This window comes from Coffea arabica, chromosome 6e (assembly GCF_036785885.1).
Source record: "Coffea arabica cultivar ET-39 chromosome 6e, Coffea Arabica ET-39 HiFi, whole genome shotgun sequence".
Lineage (NCBI taxonomy): Eukaryota > Viridiplantae > Streptophyta > Magnoliopsida > Gentianales > Rubiaceae > Coffea > Coffea arabica.
In genome coordinates this window covers 36179142-36197758 of record NC_092321.1, presented here as the reverse complement: position 1 = coordinate 36197758, position 18617 = coordinate 36179142, and the positions used below count along the sequence as shown (strand labels likewise).

General features: G+C 41.0%; 1 protein-coding gene across 1 annotated transcript; it reads left to right on the top strand.

Annotated features, from left to right (window-relative positions):
- The first annotated feature begins 13958 nt into the window (after window positions 1-13958).
- LOC140009874 (uncharacterized) lies at window positions 13959-18031 on the top strand. The gene is made up of 7 exons (XM_072056206.1): window positions 13959-14372; window positions 14463-15004; window positions 15092-15856; window positions 16159-16388; window positions 16596-17021; window positions 17409-17511; window positions 17713-18031. The coding sequence occupies exons 1-7, from the start codon at window positions 13959-13961 to the stop codon at window positions 18029-18031; spliced, it is 2799 nt and encodes a 932-aa protein (XP_071912307.1).
- Window positions 18032-18617: the final 586 nt, after the last annotated feature.

Sequence of the window (18617 nt, the reverse complement as noted above, 5' to 3'; positions counted from 1 at the left end):
TGAGTTTAATTTCACTTAGAAGCTTGTAGCTTCATGTGGGTAGCTTTAGATTGTTGAAAATCATGTGAGTGGGCTCTACGAAATCCCACAATGGACTTGTTGGACTGATTTGACAATTTTGGATGTTATTTATGTTGATTAAGTGCTAAACTAGTGGTTATAAGTTGAAAAAGTGGAAAGAAACCAAAGGGAGGTTGATGCATGAGAAAGAGCTGATTCTGCCCTGTTGTTGCAGAGGCCTTGGTTCAATTTTTTTTGTGATCAAATGGCCTAGATTTGATGTAGATATGTTATATAGGTTGTGTGGAAAGTTTCCACCAAAAATCACTTGATTTGGTTGGGTAAAAGTTGCATTTTCGAAAATTCTTCAAACCTGGAAAACATGTACAGAGGTGTTCTGGCAGTGAACTTTAAATGATCATAACTCTTTGCTCCGATGTCAAAATCGAGTTCCGTTTGCAGTATTTGAAACTAGACACTTCCAGTTTTCTAACGGTATAAAACACATCCCATGATTCCACTTGAGTGAATCGTACCATCCTTTCAAAGTTACCTGTCCTGTTTCATTGCTGCGTTAGAAAACCTGTTATGTGCTGTGATTTGTTGCTCGAATATGAGCTAGTTATGGACAGAATTTCAGAAAGATTCCTCCTGATGAATTGAGCCACCAACCACGCCCAATTCCAAGTTGAATTGAGTGAGTTATGGCCAAAATTACAGAACTACATCAGAGAAAGAAAACCCTAATTTTGGGTTAGCCAATGGCTTATTTCGAACTGGACTTGTTATTTTGAAAATTTTGGTGTTAATCACCTACCAAATGTATGTTGGATGTTTCTTAGACTTTTCCTTCATAAATGAACCGGATTTGAGTCGATTTCATTGGCCAAAAGTTAGAAAAAGGAAAACGGAAGTACATGGCAGATTTGCCTTGGAAATCCTTGGAAAGTTAGTGGCTATGTTAACTGACCTTCCTTGCGAATTTTTGCATGAAATTTGACAGAGGGGTAGCTCTTATGTGGTAGTGTAATCATACCAAATTTGGTGCCATTCCAAGTCTATTTCAATGCCCAACTGAAGTCCCAAAAGTCATGCTTCAAATCTGGAAATTCTTGATCAATGAGGAATTTTTAGCCAACTTTGGACTGCTCTATCTTGATGCTCGAAACTCCGATTTTAGTTTCGCTTGTTGAGTTTTAAACCTTGATTGTAACTGTATTTGAGTTTCAAATTTGAGAGAGTTTCAAATTTGAGAGGCTAGTTTGCATTCTGTGAATTTTGTCGAATTCCAAAGTTTGCCAAAAACCAACCCCGAATCTGTCTTAGAAGTGCAAGTCAGCAACTTTAAGCCAGAATTTGAGTGTCTTCCATTTTGAATCATGGAAAAGTACCTTCTAGGAACTTTTAGTTCTTTGGAAGTAGTTTCCAACGGTATCAAGTTTTCCATTTTTAGACATACTGAGTACAAGATATGATTTTTCTAAATTTGACACACAAAGCTGAATTTTACCAATTTCTTAGAAAATGCAATTTCGGGACCTTGACATATTTTCTCGATATAGATTGAACGTTTTGAACTCGATTTCATGGAAGATGCTAGTCTCTCTTCGGACATTAAAACTTCACTCTTAAACCTCGAGTTGAGAGAATTTAAGCTCTCTTTTAAGACTTTGATTCAGTCTAATTGAGTGTGCATCCTTTTTTGGTAAATGCATGATTGTAAGTAAAATTAATTATTATTTGCTCAGGCGCTCAAGGGGACCTTCAAGAGGAACTCGAAGCGGACGCCTAAACAATTGTTTGAGCACTTACTCACTTGTTTTGAATAAGTGAGTGTTCCATATAGGAGTACATGATTTGAATAGTTTTATGACATGTTTACTCCATGGTCATTATGTGTTTAACTGCTACGTGCTATTGATAATTGCTCCTATGGACTTTTCCATCATTTTGAGTCGAATGTGTACTTTACCGTACTCGTTCTCATTTAAGTGAACTGTACTTGAATTACTCGACATGAAATACTTGAAGTGCATATTTACGTGAAGTATTTCAATGATTGATTATGCTATGGCTGCATAAGTCGATTGGAGTGAATCTCCTCGACTCTTAAGTGGTAAAAGTGGGGGATGGCCAATGGGTGGCCTACTAAAATGATAAATGTCTTCCAATTAACCGTGATTACTTACCGTTTACCGATTTATTTGATTACCTGCTTACTTGATTATCGTAACTTACATGTTCATATGAAATTACCGCATATTGCTTACGTGTTTAAGTGTTAAGTGTTTGTGACGGCCCCACCTCCCCCTAGGGCGTACTCCAGGGTTTAGCGGACCGCCTGCCAAGCCCTCGCCAGGACTCACACACTCGTATCTCTAGAAAATAACTTACATCCATGGAAAATAAGTAACACCACAAGTTCAAACTTAATATATACATTGATGCTCAGATCCAGCTATAAGGCTTATACACACCCAAATACATTAACGTGTTTACAGTCCAAGTCCAATCAACCCTAGTCGAGTGCTAGCGTGAGTACCATTCAAAGTTCAAAACTAGACTACTCTGTACAAGTCTCACGCCTCGCTCGTACCCCCTGCTAAGGAAAACAAATGGAATGGGGTAAGCTATTTGCTTAGTGAATAATCAGGGGGAAAAATGTAAAATCACATCCAATAAACAAGTAAATCAGGATATTTCACATCAATAACAAAAAGGTAACATCACAATGGTAGGATACAGGTGGCTCCAAAACCAGTTCAATTCCCCAAACTTGAACGCCTATTGACACTCCGTCAACCAAAGCACTCATAGACCGTAGACTCCACTTAACTTTCCCCGTTCACCTTATCAACCCCCGCTGGCCAGTCAACAGCACACAGCAGCTCGAGCGAAACAAAATAACTTAGCTTTCATCAAAGCTTTAACAAAGAACTAAATCCCAAGGTTAGCATGGAACTATCTTTGACCAAGCTTCGGCTGGCTCGAATAGTTCGTCTACCCTTGGAACCGGGCTGGAACCAAGCTCTGAGATATCCAATCTCTCAATAGACGATATCTCTCAACAAAGTACACAACAAAGTACTTACCCCAACAGCACACAATAAAAAGGGGTTTATTTCAAGTCATGTAACCACCCCCATCAGCACACAGCAAAAGAATGATACTCAACATAAGGCATGTATTCTTACATATGAAATTAAAACAAAGGATGGGCTTAGGTCGAGTGAGATAAAGTACACCCTCGCCTAAGTACCCATTTAACATATACAAAGCACTTTAACAATTTCACATCAATAACAACCCAATTACTCACTTGATAAAGCTTGGCACGAAAAATGATACAATTCACTGAGTTTGACCGTCACCGTCAAAAGCCTCACAGTCTGTATTGACAGATTATATACACACATAAGTGAAACAGCCATACAATAGCAGTTTATAACTTAAACGATCGAAAACGGTCAAAAATAATAAAAAACGGTCAAAAATGACATTTGTGAGAACCCAAAAATTTTCACATTTTCTCAGCATTATTTTATTTCTTTGCCTACATTTTATACTTTCCTTGGAAATATTAAAATTTCTATGCATTTTTACAAGCAAGTACAATTTTAAATTCATTTTCCTAGTATGAGTTAGTGTACGTTAATTTGAAGTGCGTTATAGACGTGGGACCCGCTAGTGCGATATAAGTTTGGTGACTAAGTAATTTTTGTGCTAAGTATTATTATTATACAAGGTGCTAGAGGATAATTAGAGGTTGTTATATGATGTAACCATTGGAAGCCAAAGGATTAGAGAAAATGTGACGACCCCACCTCCCCCTAAGGCGTACCAAAGGGTTCGGCGGACCGCCTGCCCAACTCTCGCCAGGACTCACTCACTCGTATCATATGCATACATCCATAGACTATAAATAACATCACAATTCAAGCTTATAATTTACATTGATGCACAATCAAGATACAAAACCTCAATATACCCAAACTGGTTCAAAGTGTATACAATCCAGATACAAAACATTCTATTCGAGTAATAGCGCGAGTACAAGTCAAAAGTCAAAAACAACTAGTCTACGCTAGTCTTTACATATCTCACGCCTCGCTCGTGCCCCTGAAAGGAAAACAAATGGAGTGGAATGAGCTAAAAGCCCAGTGAGGTTCCAAATAGCAAATTGGCCATTATTTATAAGTACAAGTTTTCGATATAGCAAAGTAACGAGCATGAAGAGTTCATAAAACTGAGCAATAACACGTCAAGTAGCAATCTCAAAATGAGCGAGTGTAAAAGTTTTCAGAAGAAACAATAATCCAATAAACAAATCATTCCAAAGCATAAGGATACGGATGGCTCTCAGGAGCCAACTTCCCATTTCATCATCAGGAGCTTGATCACGTAATAGTTGACACTCCGCCAACTTTCAGGTAAAGCAACCAATCCAGTAAAGCACCACTTACACTACTCTCCGTCCACCATTCACACCCCCTACTGGGCCCAAAATCCTCAATAAACACGGGTGGTAATACTCGAGTATACCGATTAGTCGAGGAGATATCACTCCACTTGACAAACATGAGTCCCAGGGTTTGTTACCCAATCGACCAAGCCCTTGCCGGCTCGACTCGAGTAACTTGCCGCAGGGTTTCTGGAATTCCAGGAAGTGCGCACCTCATAACAAGTATGTCAAGTCAATTGCAACAATAAACAAGTATATGTCACGTAAGGGCAAGTGCGATAAAGTACACTCTTGCCCTAACAATTCACGTATACAACATGTAATCACATTGGTCACGTATCAAATACAAGTATCAAGTTCAATTCGGTATTTGAAAGCACTCACCAAAATGAAGTGCCCCTAGTAATCACATCTGGGTTATACTCCGGGTTCGGAGTCCAAATCTGCGATAAAACTTTGTTTCAGAACTTTAAAAATCGACTAAGGTTCGAAACTTAGACGTTTCATTCAATAAAAATCAAGACATGGAATTCACTTGGAGAATATTCGTGAAACACTCGCTCGCTTTTCAAATTATATAACTTTATAACATTTATACTTGGAAATGCCATTTGAGTCGAAAGTATAAGGAAAACGTATTCCTAGTAGTCATAGTTGTATTTCTCAAGGGTACAAGTTCGGCCCAATCCTTACTTATATGCCTCGGTAAAAGAAGACACAAATATCCTAGATAGTTCAAGTGGTAATCACTCTTAACCCTTACTCAAGTCGCAAGTATATTTCTCTAGTCCTCGAGCGTAAATTTGAGCAGCATGCCCTTTGTGTTTACCTAATTTTCCAGCCATTTGGCTTCATTATTTTTCTCATTCAAGCCCAAGTTTATACACAACACAAATGCATTTCAATAGCCGTTCCATAGGCTCAAGACAATACAAGGACATAAATCAACTAATAACAAATGCGGAAATGAAGTTTACAAAAGACAGATTTGACGGGTTTTTGTGGAAAGAACACATATGAGGCTACGCTTATCAGATTGGTGTCCAAATTATACCATTTCGAAGCTAAAACGAATTCCTACAACTTTCATGAAGATCACTTGGTCAAATTTCCAGTGTAACCTAATCAAATTCTCAGTTCACCGAACCAGGTTCCAACTAATCGGCTAATTAACCGTACTACATTTAAATGGCCATATCTCAGGCTACCAAAGTCCGTTTAAGGCGTTCTTTGAAGAGTTTAAAAGCTAAGACAGAGTACTAAAACTTTTATGTTTTGTAAAATGGCTAAATCAGCATGGATCATAGTGAATAAACACAGTCAATTGGATGAACTGTCCAAAACGGATCACTGGAAATATCCTAGGGCAGCGAGGGTATTTTGGTCTTTTCACAGGCTACGTTGCTCAGATTGAGCTAAACTTTTGTAGGCACCTATAAAATATCATTCTATACAACTTTCATGTTTTATGATAAGCCTAATTTGGCCTCTAACATGATGCAATAAAACCGGACAGAATGGGCTAAAATTTTCCAGAAATCTGGAATTTTTCATTTTCAATGCAACCTTTCTTGATTTCTTGCTCCAATCATCACTACAACCACTTATATAAGCTTAGATACAACATATATCATCCATATAGAAAGTATAGGCAGCAAATACCTCAAACCCTAACTCACATATATCACCTTTAAATCATCATAACAACTCGTATCACTACTAATCCACCCACAACATGAATTATACAACAACTTAAACCAAAATAAAAGAACCAAAGCCATGGTTTAGCCTTATACCTCAATAAATGAAGCTTGCAAGAGTAATACTTCACCTCCTCTTGGAATTCTTGGTTCCCCTAGCTTCTCAAGCTCACAACTCACACATTAATCGGTTTAGAATTTTAATTCCTCACTTGGATGGCTCAACTCAAGAAGAAGGAAGTTTGTTTCTTGCTCTCTTTCTCTCCTCTCTTGTCTCGGCCAAGCAGCAGAAAAATGGAGGGAAATGGAGCAAAATGAAGGATAAGAAGGTTGGACTTTTGGCTTGTTTAAGTAGCCATGGTTGAGTGACACTTGTCACCACTACTACCAACCAAAATTTTCTTTTTCTTTCTTGCATTTTTAGCCCTAAAATTCGGTCAAAGCTAGCTGGAAAATGAGAGGATATTTTGCTCAAATATTAATGAGCTTGTATGGTAAGAAAGTGGTGATCAAGTGGTGTGTTCAATCGGTAGTGCACGGTACACGTCGGTTCGCACCGTTTTTCCTTAAATCACACGTACTAGGTTTTTTTCTTCCTATTCACTAACTTTATATCATTGCTTCTAATCACATATTATTTCTCACCTAAAAGTCACTCTTAAGTACCAAATTTGATCCTCGCTCCGTACCGGATAATTACACTACGGATACACGTGAAAACCCTAACTTGCTCCAACTTGAAAACGAAAAGTGAAACCCTACTTTCTAGGTTCATTTGCACTTATTGTGGAAGGATTGGGTAGTAGGGCTATAATAAATGAATAATTTCCAAATAAAAAGGCATTTTTGAGAAAAATATAAGGAATTTGCAAGGCCTCACACTCTCTCCCCCTTAAGAGAATTTCGACCTCGAAATTCATAACTTTCGTCGTGAACAAGTCGGGATATTTCTCTTGCATGTCTTTTTCTAGTTCCCAGGTTGCTTCTTCCACTTCATGATGCTTCCATAGAACCTTTACTAATGGAATCTGCTTGTTTCTCAGGTCCTTCACCTTCCGATCCAATATTTGAATAGGTCGTTCTTCATAGGTTAAGGACTCGTCTAGTTCAACATCTTCGGGTGGAAAAATGTGAGTCGGATCCGGATGATATTTCTTAAGCAAGGAAACATGGAAAACGTCATGGATCCGAGACAAACTAGCTGGTAATTCAAGTCGATAAGCCACCTTTCCTATTCGCTGAAGTATATTGAAAGGTCCTATATACCGTGGTTGCAACTTTTTCCCTTTTCCTGCTCTAATCTTTCCTTTCAACGGGGTGATTCGAAGAAACACCTTATACCCTATCTCGAACTCCAAATCCTTCCTCCGATGATCGGCATAACTCTTTTGTCGGCTCTGGGCTGTTTGAAGCCTCTGACGAATCACCTTTACCTTCTCGTAAGCTTCCTCAACCCATGGTATTGTAGCCGGATCTATAATCTTTCTCTCTCCTACTTCATTCCAATGGATTGGAGATCGACACTTTCGTCCATACAAGGCTTCATATGGGGCCATTTGAATAGAAGAATGATAACTATTGTTATATGCAAATTCAACCAAGGTTAAGTATCAGCTCCAACTTCCTCCAAAATCCACAATACAGGCTCTCAGCATATCCTCAAGAGTTTGAATGGTTCTCTCAGATTGTCCATCAGTTTGCGGGTGATATGCTGTACTATAATTCAACTTAGTTCCTAGAGCCTCTTGCAATTTCTACCAAAATCGGGATACAAACCTTGGGTCTCTATCCGATACAATGCTTACTGGTACCCTGTATAGTCTTACCACTTCATCCGTATATAGTTTGGCAAGTTTCTCCAAAGAATTTTTCATATTTACTGGCAGGAAATGTGCGGTCTTAGTTAATCGATCCACTATTACCCAAATCGCATCATGCCCCTCTTGTGTTCATGGTAACCCTGATACAAAATCCATCGTTATGTGCTCCCATTTCCATTCAGGGATCTCTAAAGGCTGTAACAGACTTGACGGTTTTTGATGCTCAGCTTTCACTTGTTGGCACGTAAGACACCTTTGTACAAACTGAGCAATCTCCGTCTTCATATTCTCCCACCAATACAGACTTTTGAGATCTTGGTACATCTTATTATTCCCTGGGTGCACCGTATACCTAGAGCGGTGAGATTCCTCCAAAATCTCCCTCTTTAACTCCTCATCCCTAGGTACAACGACACGATTTTGAAACTTTAAGATTCCATCAGGACTTAGATTAAAGTTAGGCAACTCCCCTTTATTCAACTTTTCCATCCACTTTTGCACCATTGGGTCCTTCACTTGGCCCTCTTTGATCCGATCCAACAGTGTCGATTTCACCTCAATATTTCCAAAAATTACCTTCTTCGGTTCCAGACGAGGTTTCCACTCATATACATCTTCTAACAAGCTCCACTCTCTCACCATGGAACTTGCTAGTTGAGCCTTTCGACTTAAAGCATCTGCTACAACGTTGGCCTTTCCGGGATGATAGTTAATCATGCAATCGTAATCTTGTAAGAACTCCACCCACCGACGTTGTCTTAGATTTAGCTCCTTATGAGAAAACAGATACTTAAGGCTCTTGTGATCCGTATATACCTCGAAAGTCACACCGTAGAGATAATGTCACCATTTTTTCAAGGCAAACACAACAGCTGCAAGCTCCAAGTCATAGGTTGGATAGTTCTGCTCATGAGGTTTTAACTTCCGAGACGCATAAGCAATCACATTCCTATTTTGCATCAACACGCACCCTAGCCCCTCTTTTGAAGCATCGGTATAAACCGTGTAGCTATCGTTCCCATTGGGCAAAGCTAAAACTGGAGCCTTAGTCAATTGCTTCTTAAGATCTTGGAAACTACTCTCACACTTAACATCCCAAATGTACTTTCCTTGTTTCTTTGTCAAGTTAGTTAAGGGTCCCGCAATTCTCGAGAAGTTCTTTATAAATCGGCGGTAGTACCTTGCTAAATCTAGAAAACTTCGTACCTCTGTGGGATTCTCTGGTCGCATCCATTTGGCTAAGGCTTCCACTTTCGCCGGGTCTACAGCAAGCCCATTTTTTGAAATTATATGATCTAAGAATGCCACTTTTTCCAGCCAAAATTCACACTTGCTGAACTTAGCAAACAATTGGTGCTCTCTTAGGGTTTGCAGCACTATTCGCAAGTGTTGCTCATGCTCCTCCCTAGATTTCGAATATTCTAGGATATCATCAATAAACACCACTACAAACCTATCCAAGTAAGGTTTAAACACTCGATGCATTAAATCCATGAACGCTGCTGGGGCATTGGTTAAGCCAAAAGGCATTACCGCAAACTCAAAATGCCCATATCGAGTGTTAAACGTCGATTTTGGCACATCCTCCTTGTGAGGACTCGCAAATTTCTTATATTTTCCTCAAAAATACCTTTTATTTGGAAATTATTATTTATTAAAGCCCTACTACCCAAATCATTCCACAATGACTGTAAATAAACCTAGAAAGTAGGGTTTCACTTTTGGTTTCAAGATTGGGGCAAAATTAGGGTTTTCGCGATTTTCGCCGGATGAATTTTCGGTATGGAACAAGGATCAAATTTGGTGATTAAAAGTGACTTTTAAGTGAGACATAATATGTGATTAGGGGCAATGATATAAGGTTAGTGAATAGGAAGGAAAAAAAACCCTAGTACATGTGTTTTTAAGAAAAACGGTGCGAACCGACGGGTACCGTGCACTGCCGATTGAACGCACCACTTGACCACCACTTTCTTACCATACAAGCTCATTAATAATTGAGCAAAATATCTTCTCATGCCAGCTAGCTTGACCGAAACTTAGGGTTGGAAATAGCAAGGAAAAGAAAGAGAAAAATGAGAGGAGGTGGTGGTGCCAAGTGTCGCCACCTAAGGGTTTCTTGACCAAGAGATGGTCTTCCTTCTTATCCCCAATTTTTGCTCCTTTTCCTTCATTATTTCTGCTGCTTGGCCGAACAAGAGAGGAGAGAAAGAGAGAGCAAGAAACAACTTCCTTCTTCTTGATTTTAGCCATCCAAGTGAGAAATTAAACTTCTAAACCGGTTAAAGTGTTAGTTGTGGGCTTGAGAAGCTAGGGGAACTAAAAATTTCCAAAGGAGGCGGAGTATCACTCTTCCAAGCTTTGTCTTTGAGGTATAAGATCTGATCATGGTTCTTGTTCTTTTAAATTTTGGTTTAAGATGTTATCTAGTTCATGTTTTGGCTTGATTACAAGATATGCAAGTTGTTGTGATGATTTTGGATGATATATGCAAGTTAGGGTTTAATCAATTTCTGCCTAAACTTGTTATATAGTTAGTATATGTTGTATATAAGATTATATAAGGGGCTTTGGTAGTGTTGGAAGCAAGAAAATAAATAGATTGTCATGAAATCCCAGAAACTCCAGATTTCTGGAATTTTTTGTTTACATTCTGCCCGGTTTTAGTACTCATAGTTAGAGGCCGAATTAGGCTTGTCCTAAAACATGAAAGTTGTAGATAATGGTATTATATAGGTGCCTACAAAATTTCAGCCTAATCGGAGCTATGTAGACTGTGAAAAGGCCAAAATACTCTCACTGCCTAGGATGCATTCCAGTGATCCGTTTTGGACAATTCATCCAGTTAATCGTATTTATTCACTATGGTCCGTACTGATTTAGCTATTTACCAAAACATGAAAGTTTTATTATTCTGTCTTATATTTTAAATGCCTCCAAGAACAACTTAATCGGACCTTGGTAACCTGAGATATAGTCATTTAAAGGTAGTACGGTTTTTTAGCCGACTAGTTGGATTTTGGTTCTGTAAATTGGGGATTTGGCTAGGTTTCATTGGAAAATGGACTAAGTGATCTTCATGAAAATTGTAGCCCTGTGTCTTAGCTTCGAAACGGTATAAGTTACGTCTCAATCCGATAAGTTTAGCCTCGGATGTGTTCTTTCCGTAACCACACGTCAAATCTGTCTTTTGCTAGGTTACATTTCCGCACTTGTTATCACTTTGATTTTTGTTCTTATGTTGTTATGAGCCTATGGAACGGCTATTTACTTGAATCTATGATAGGTATGACTTTGGGATTGGCTGAGAAAAAATAATGAAGCCATTTATGGCTGGAAAATTTGGTAAACACAAAGGGCATGCTGCCCAAATTTACGCTTGAGGACTAGAAAACTATACTTGCAACTTGAGTAAAGGTTAGAAGTGATTATCACTTGAACTATCGAGGACCTTTGCTACTTTGTTTATCGAGGGTTATACGTTAGGACTTGGCCGAACTTGTACTCTTAGGAACATGATATGAATCACTATGAAACCGTTTTACTTGCACTTTTGACTCAAAAGTCATTTCCAAGCAAAGATGTTATCAAATTTTCCAGTTTGAAAAGCGAACAACTATTTCACGACTATTTCTCAAGTGAATTTCAATTTCTTGATTCTTATTGAACGAAACGCTTAAGTTTCGAACCTTAGTTGATTTTCAAAGTTCTCAAGTTAAGTTTATCGCAGATTTGGACTCCAAACCCGGAGTACCACCCAGGCACGAGCACTAGAGGCACTATTTTGGTGAGTGCTTCCAAATATCTGATTGAACTCGATATTTGCCATTTATCTTTGATCAACGTGAATACGTGATATATATGTGATTTGATAGAGCAAGGGTGTACTTTATCGCACTTGCCCTATCCAAATTGTTCTTGTTTATCGACTTTGCTTGACTTGCTCTACATGCACATGAATTATATTATGCCTGGAATTCCAGAAATCCTGTGGCTAGTTAATCGAGTCGAGCCGGCAAGGGCCTGGTCGATTAGATAACAAACCCTGGGTCACTAGTAAGGTCGAGTGGAGTGTTATCTCCTCGGCAATTCGGTATACTCGAGTATTACCACCCGTGTTTCTGTGGCGTGCGGGCCCGGAGAAGGGGGTTGATTGGTGGACGGAGACTGGCGAGAAGTGGGTTTTCTTTCTGGACTAGTTATTACTTGAAAGTTGACGGAGTGTCAACTACTATTCGATCAAGCTGGGATGGAGCCGAGACATGAGCAACTGTATCCTTACTTGTGAACATGATCCACACATTTCTTGACTACTTGAAGTATTATCTCTTTACTTGAACTTGTTTGCTCGCTATTTCACTATTACATTGGTATTATCTTGTTTGCTGGACAATTTGATATCTGGAACATCGCTGAGCTTTGGCTCACCCTATTAGTTTTGTTTTCCTTACAGGGGTACAAGTGACGCGTGAGACGTGTAAAAACTAGCGTAGTCCAGTTATTTTGACTTTTGACTTGTACTCGCGCTATTCCTCGAATAGAATGTTTTGTTATGGGATTGTATATACTTTGAACCGTTTGGATATATTGAGGCTTTGTACCTTGATTTGGTATCAATGTAAAATGATAAGCTTTAATTGTGGATGTTATTTATGGTTCATGGATGTACGCACGCGATTCGTTTTAGATAGTGAGTGAGTCCTGGCGAGAGCTAGGCAGGCGGTCCGCCGAACCCTCTGGTACGCCTTAGGGGGAGGTGGGGTCGTCACAGGTGGTATCAGAGCCTAGGTTGTGAATTGATCTAGGCAGATTGAGTGCTTGATACGACAGGCTAGGGTTTTATTTTTGAGCTTAGCCTGTTAGCCGTGTGATCACGTATCAGGAGAGCCCCGTTGGGCCAGTGCAGCGGTGGTCCCCAGCGCGCAAGATCCGACGCTGCGACTGCTGGAAGACCTACTCCTACCCCGATCGGGTAGTGATTGCCGTGGACGACGAGCGGCGACGATTGGGTAGCGCCAATCGTAGGTGCCACTCAGAGATAGAGTGCCTTCAGGCTACCCTCCGAGGCCAGGGAGTTAGGATCCGAGAGCTGGAGGCCTCGATATTGGAGGAGCAGCAGCGGACGGATGCCTTCCGCCAGCAGGCTCAGGCGACGACCGGACGCCTTATGCTAGTAGCTGCGGACATACGAGACCGGACCGGCCACATCTTGACTGAGTGCGAGGCACTAGTGGATGATGTGCTTCAGGACTTGGCCGGAGAAGGCCAAGCGCCTGTAGCTCCTGGCGCTCCTGGTGCTTCGGGGGAGGATCCAGAGGAGGACTCGGAGGAGGATCCTGAGGAGGACCCGGAGGAGGAGCGGAGTGCATCCTCGGAGTCTGTGGGGTCGGCGTCTAGCCAGACGACCTGTTAGGATTTAGGACTGAGGAGATTTTTGTGGCATAGTTAGGAACATAGTAGGACGACACGTTTCCTTTTGTTTTTGACTTTGACGTGTTACGGTGGATGTAAATAGGGCTTCTTTTGTTCTATGTTCCTTGGCTAGTATAGCCTCTGACTTGCCTAGGCTGGCATGTATATATGACTTGTTTGCTATGTATATAAAGTGCTTGTTTATTACGTGTTTTACTGCCTTCATTTAGCCTTTTGCAACGTGTTATACAAGCTATACGAGCTATACCTTACCTTGTTTATATGTTTATAGTTGCCTAAATCCAAAACATGGAGGGTAGAAAAAGTCAAACCAGGGGAACTAACCGAGGACGCGGTCCTAGTCGGGACCGTGGGGGTAGACAGGCACAGGAACAGGTGCCAGAACCGAGAGAGGAGAGAGAGGCAATGGTTGAGCCACAACCTGAACCCCAGGCTGTAGAGGGAGACCAAGTGGCAACTGCCATCCAGCAGATGACTAATATTCTGGCCCGTTTAGTGGAACAACAGGGTCAAGCCCCTGTAAATCAACCTAGGGATCCCGATATGGGACAAGATAGAGCTTTAGAGAGATTCCAGAAGTTTTCTCCACCCAAGTTCTTGGGAGGACCAGACCCGGAGGGAGCAGAGAAATGGCTAGAGGGTATGATCAACATTTTCACCGCCCTAAACTATAAGGAGGAGAGGCAGGTGCAGTTTGCTGCTTTCCAATTTGAAGGTCCAGCTAGGGTATGGTTGAATGTAATTAGGGCCAAATGGGAGAGAGAAGGAACTGCATGGACTTGGTTAAACTTCGTACGGGAGTTTAATGAGAAATACCTTCCACCTATCGTCCAAGAAAAGCGAGAGGACGATTTTATTAAACTTCGACAGGGAGTTTCTAGCGTAGCTGAGTATGAGACCCAGTTTACGAAACTGTCAAAATTTGGTCCTGAGCTGATTGCTACAGAACCAAGGAAAGTAGGGAGATTCGTGCAAGGGCTCAATGTGGAGTTACAAGAAGCCTTAGCGGCAGCCCAAATTAATACGTTTACGGAGGTTCTGGAGAAGGCCCAACGGATAGAGACTGCCAGGGCACAGGTGAAAATTTTCCACATCAAACGTAAAGGGGGATCTAGTGGAGCCCAAGGGTCAGTGCGGAGTGATCAAAACGTACCACCTGTCAAATCCGGTCGTGGGGCTGGAGTTGGACGGTTTTCGAGTGCGTCTAGGGGAGGTGCTCCGAGAGGAAGTACTCAGAGAGGAGGTGCCCAGAGAGGAGGCCAAAGTGGTAGAGAACAAGGTAGAGGAATTCCACAGAGAGCTCAGACCTCTACTCCCCGAGTAACATGCGGATATTGTGAAAAATCGAACCATACTGAGGATGAATGTTGGAGAAAGGCTCGGAAGTGCTTAAGGTGTGGAAGTACGGAGCACCAGATAGTCAACTGCCCGTTGATCAGTGATACCCAGTCGACTGCCAGGTCAAACCCAAGGCCGACCAATGTTGGAGGGGCTAGGTCGAGGGTACCGGCCAGAGTATATTCGCTGGATCAAACAATCGTGCCTGAACCAACGAAGGTGGTAGAAGTTACAATCCCTGTTTTTCACTGGTTAGCCAGAATTTTGATAGACCCCGGTGCTACTCATTCTTTTGTTAATCCCGCATTTATGCTTGGAATTGATTTGAAAGTTGAAAGGTTACCTTATGACTTAGAGATAAGAACACCTGCGGGTAATCAAATTTTGCTTGCGAATGAGGTGTTTAGGAATTGTGATATTTGGGTTGGTGAACGAAAATTGGTAGTTGACCTCATTAGTCTAGCCATCAAGGGGTACGATGTCATTCTAGGTATGGATTGGCTAGCTCATTATCATGCTCGGGTAGATTGTAGGATGAAAGTGGTCGAATTTTGTATACCGGGGGAGGCAACTCTAAAGTTAGACGTGAGGGGTATGATAGCCTCTTCTGCGCTTATTTCGGGAATAAGGGCTAGGAAATTGCTTAGTCGTGGGGCACGTGGTTACTTAGCTTTCCTGATTAACACTCCGGGAGAAAAGATTAAGTTGGAAGACATGCCAGTAATCAGTGAATACCCGGACGTATTTTCGGAGGAGTTGGAGTCTCTGACACCTGAAAGAGAAATTGAATTTAAGGTTGATCTAGTACCCGAAACTGCTCCCATCTCTAAAACTCCTTATCGAATGGCTCCTGCTGAGCTTAAGGAGTTAAAGGTGCAATTGCAAGATTTACTAGAACGAGGGTTTATTCATGAGAGCGAGTCCCCGTGGGGAGCTCCAGTGCTATTTGTTAAGAAGAAGGACGGGAGTTTAAGGTTGTACATTGACTATCGTGGGTTGAATGCAGTAACTGTTAAGAATAAATACCCATTACCTCATATTGATGAGTTGTTTGATCAGTTACAAGGGGCTGTGGTGTTTTCTAAATTGGATCTTCGACAAGGGTACTATCAATTGAGAATTAGAAAGAGGCTGTGCCAAAAATGGCGTTTAACACTCGATATGGGCATTTTGAGTTCGCGGTAATGCCTTTTGGTTTAACCAATGCCCCAGCGGCATTCATGGATCTGATGCATCAAGTGTTCAAACCTTACTTGGACAGGTTTGTAGTGGTGTTTATTGATGATATATTAGTGTATTCCAAGTCAAGGGAGGAGCATGAACAACATTTGCGGAGAGTGCTGCAAACCCTAAGAGAGCACCAATTGTTTGCTAAGTTCAGTAAGTGTGAATTTTGGTTGGAAAGTGTGGCGTTTCTAGGTCACATAATTTCAAAAGATGGCCTTGCTGTAGACCCGGCAAAGGTGGAAGCCGTAGCCAAATGGAAGCGGCCAGAAAATTCCACAGAGGTGCGAAGTTTTCTAGGTCTAGCAGGGTACTACCGTCGATTTATAAAGAACTTCTCGAGAATTGCGGGACCCTTGACTAACTTGACCAAGAAACAAGGAAAGTATATTTGGGATATCAAGTGTGAAGGTAGTTTCCAAGAGCTTAAGAAACAATTGACTATAGCTCCAGTTTTAGCTTTGCCCAGTGGGAGTGATAATTATACGATTTATACCGATGCTTCAAAAGAAGGGCTAGGGTGCGTGTTGATGTAAAATAGGAATGTGATTGCCTATGCATCTTGGAAGTTAAAACCTCATGAGCAGAATTATCCGACCCATGACTTGGAGCTTGCAGCTGTAGTGTTCGCTTTGAAGAAATGGCGACATTATCTCTATGGTGTAACTTTTGAGGTTTATACGGATCATAAGAGGCTTAAGTATCTGTTTTCTCAGAAGGAGCTAAATCTAAGACAACGTCGGTTGGTAGAGTTCTTAGAGGATTATGACTGTACAATTAACTACCATCCTGGAAAAGCCAACGTTGTAGCAGATGCTTTAAGCCGAAAGGCTCAACTGGCAAGTTCTATGGTGAGAGAGTGGAGCCTGTTAGAAGATGTCTGTGAGTGGAAACCTCGTCTGGAACCGGAGAAGGTGATTTTTGGAAATATTAAGCTGAAGTCGACACTGTTGGATCGGATTTATAAGGGCCAAGCAAAGGACACAATGGTGCAAAAATGGGTGGAAAAAGTGAAGAAAGGGGAGTTGCCTAACTTTAACATAGGTCCTGATGGAATCTTAAAATTCCGAAATCGTGTCGTTGTACCTAAGGATGAGGAATTAAATAGGGAGATTTTGGAGGAATCACACCGCTCTAGGTATACGGTGCACCCAGGGAATAATAAGATGTACCAAGATCTTAAAAGTCTGTATTGGTGGGAGAATATGAAGGCGGAGATTGTCCAGTTTGTACAAAAGTGTCTTACGTGCCAACAAGTGAAAGCTGAGCATCAAAAGCCGTCAGGTTTATTACAGCCTTTAGAGATCCCTGAATGAAAATGGGAGCACATAACGATGGATTTTGTATCAGGGTTGCCACGAACACAAAAGAGGCATGATGCAATTTGGGTAATAGTGGACCGATTAACTAAGACTGCACATTTTCTGCCAGTGAACATGAAATATCCTTTGGAGAAACTTGCTAAACTCTATATGGATGAGGTAGTGAGACTACATGGGGTACCAGTGAGTATTGTATCGGATAGAGACCCCAGGTTTGTATCTCGATTTTGGCAGAAATTGCAAGAGGCTCTAGGAACTAAGTTGAACTATAGTACAGCGTATCATCCACAAACTGATGGACAATCTGAGAGAACCATCCAAACTCTTGAGGATATGCTGAGAGCCTGTATTGTGGATTTTGGAGGAGATTGGAGTCAATATTTAACCTTGGTTGAATTCGCTTATAACAATAGTTATCATTCCTCTATTCAAATGGCCCCATATGAAGCCTTGTATGGACGACGATGTCGATCTCCAATCCATTGGGAGGAAGTAGGAGAAAGAAAAATTATAGATCCGACCACAATACCATGGATTGAGGAAGCCTATGAAAGGGTAAAGGTGATCCGCCAGAAACTTCAAACAGCCCAAAGCCGACAGAAAAGTTATGCCGATCATCGGAGAAAGGATTTGGAGTTTGAGGTAGGGGACAAAGTGTTTCTTCGGATTACCCCATTAAGGGGAAAGATTAGAGCAGGAAAAGGGAAAAAGTTGCAACCGCGATATATATGACCTTTCAATGTACTTCAGCGAATAGGAAAGGTGGCTTATCGACTTGAGCTACCAGCTAGTTTGTCTAGGATCCATGACGTTTTCCACGTTTCTCTGCTTAAAAAATAGCATCCGGATCCGACTCACATTTTGCCACCCGAAGATGTTGAACTTGACGAGTCCTTGACCTATGAAGAACGACCTATTCAGCTATTGGATCGGAAGGTGAAGGACCTGAGAAACAAGCAGATTCCTTTAGTAAAGGTTCTATGGAAACATCATGAAGTGGAAGAAGCAACTTGGGAACTAGAAAAGGACATGCAAGAAAAATATCCTGACCTGTTCATGACGAAAGGTATGAATTTCGAGGTCGAAATTCTTTTAAGGAGGAGAGAGTGTGAGAACTCGCAAATTTCTTATATTTTCCTCAAAAATGCCTTTTATTTGGAAATTATTATTTATTAAAGCCCTACTACCCAAATCATTCCACAATGAGTGTAAATAAACCTAGAAAGTAGGGTTTCACTTTTGGTTTCAAGATTGGGGCAAAATTAGGGTTTTTACGATTTTTCGCCGGATGAATTTTCGGTATGGAACAAGGATCAAA

What these genes read in the sequence shown, in the direction of transcription:
- LOC140009874 (XM_072056206.1), top strand. Translation starts at nt 13,959, where the DNA reads ATGGGACAAGATAGAGCTTTAGAGAGATTCCAGAAGTTTTCTCCACCC. An exon ending in TTGGGATATCAAGTGTGAAG is followed by an intron (nt 16,389 to 16,595) that starts GTAGTTTCCAAG and finishes TGGAGCTTGCAG; the next exon opens with CTGTAGTGTTCGCTTTGAAG. An exon ending in GTTGCCTAACTTTAACATAG is followed by an intron (nt 17,022 to 17,408) that starts GTCCTGATGGAA and finishes ATTTTCTGCCAG; the next exon opens with TGAACATGAAATATCCTTTG.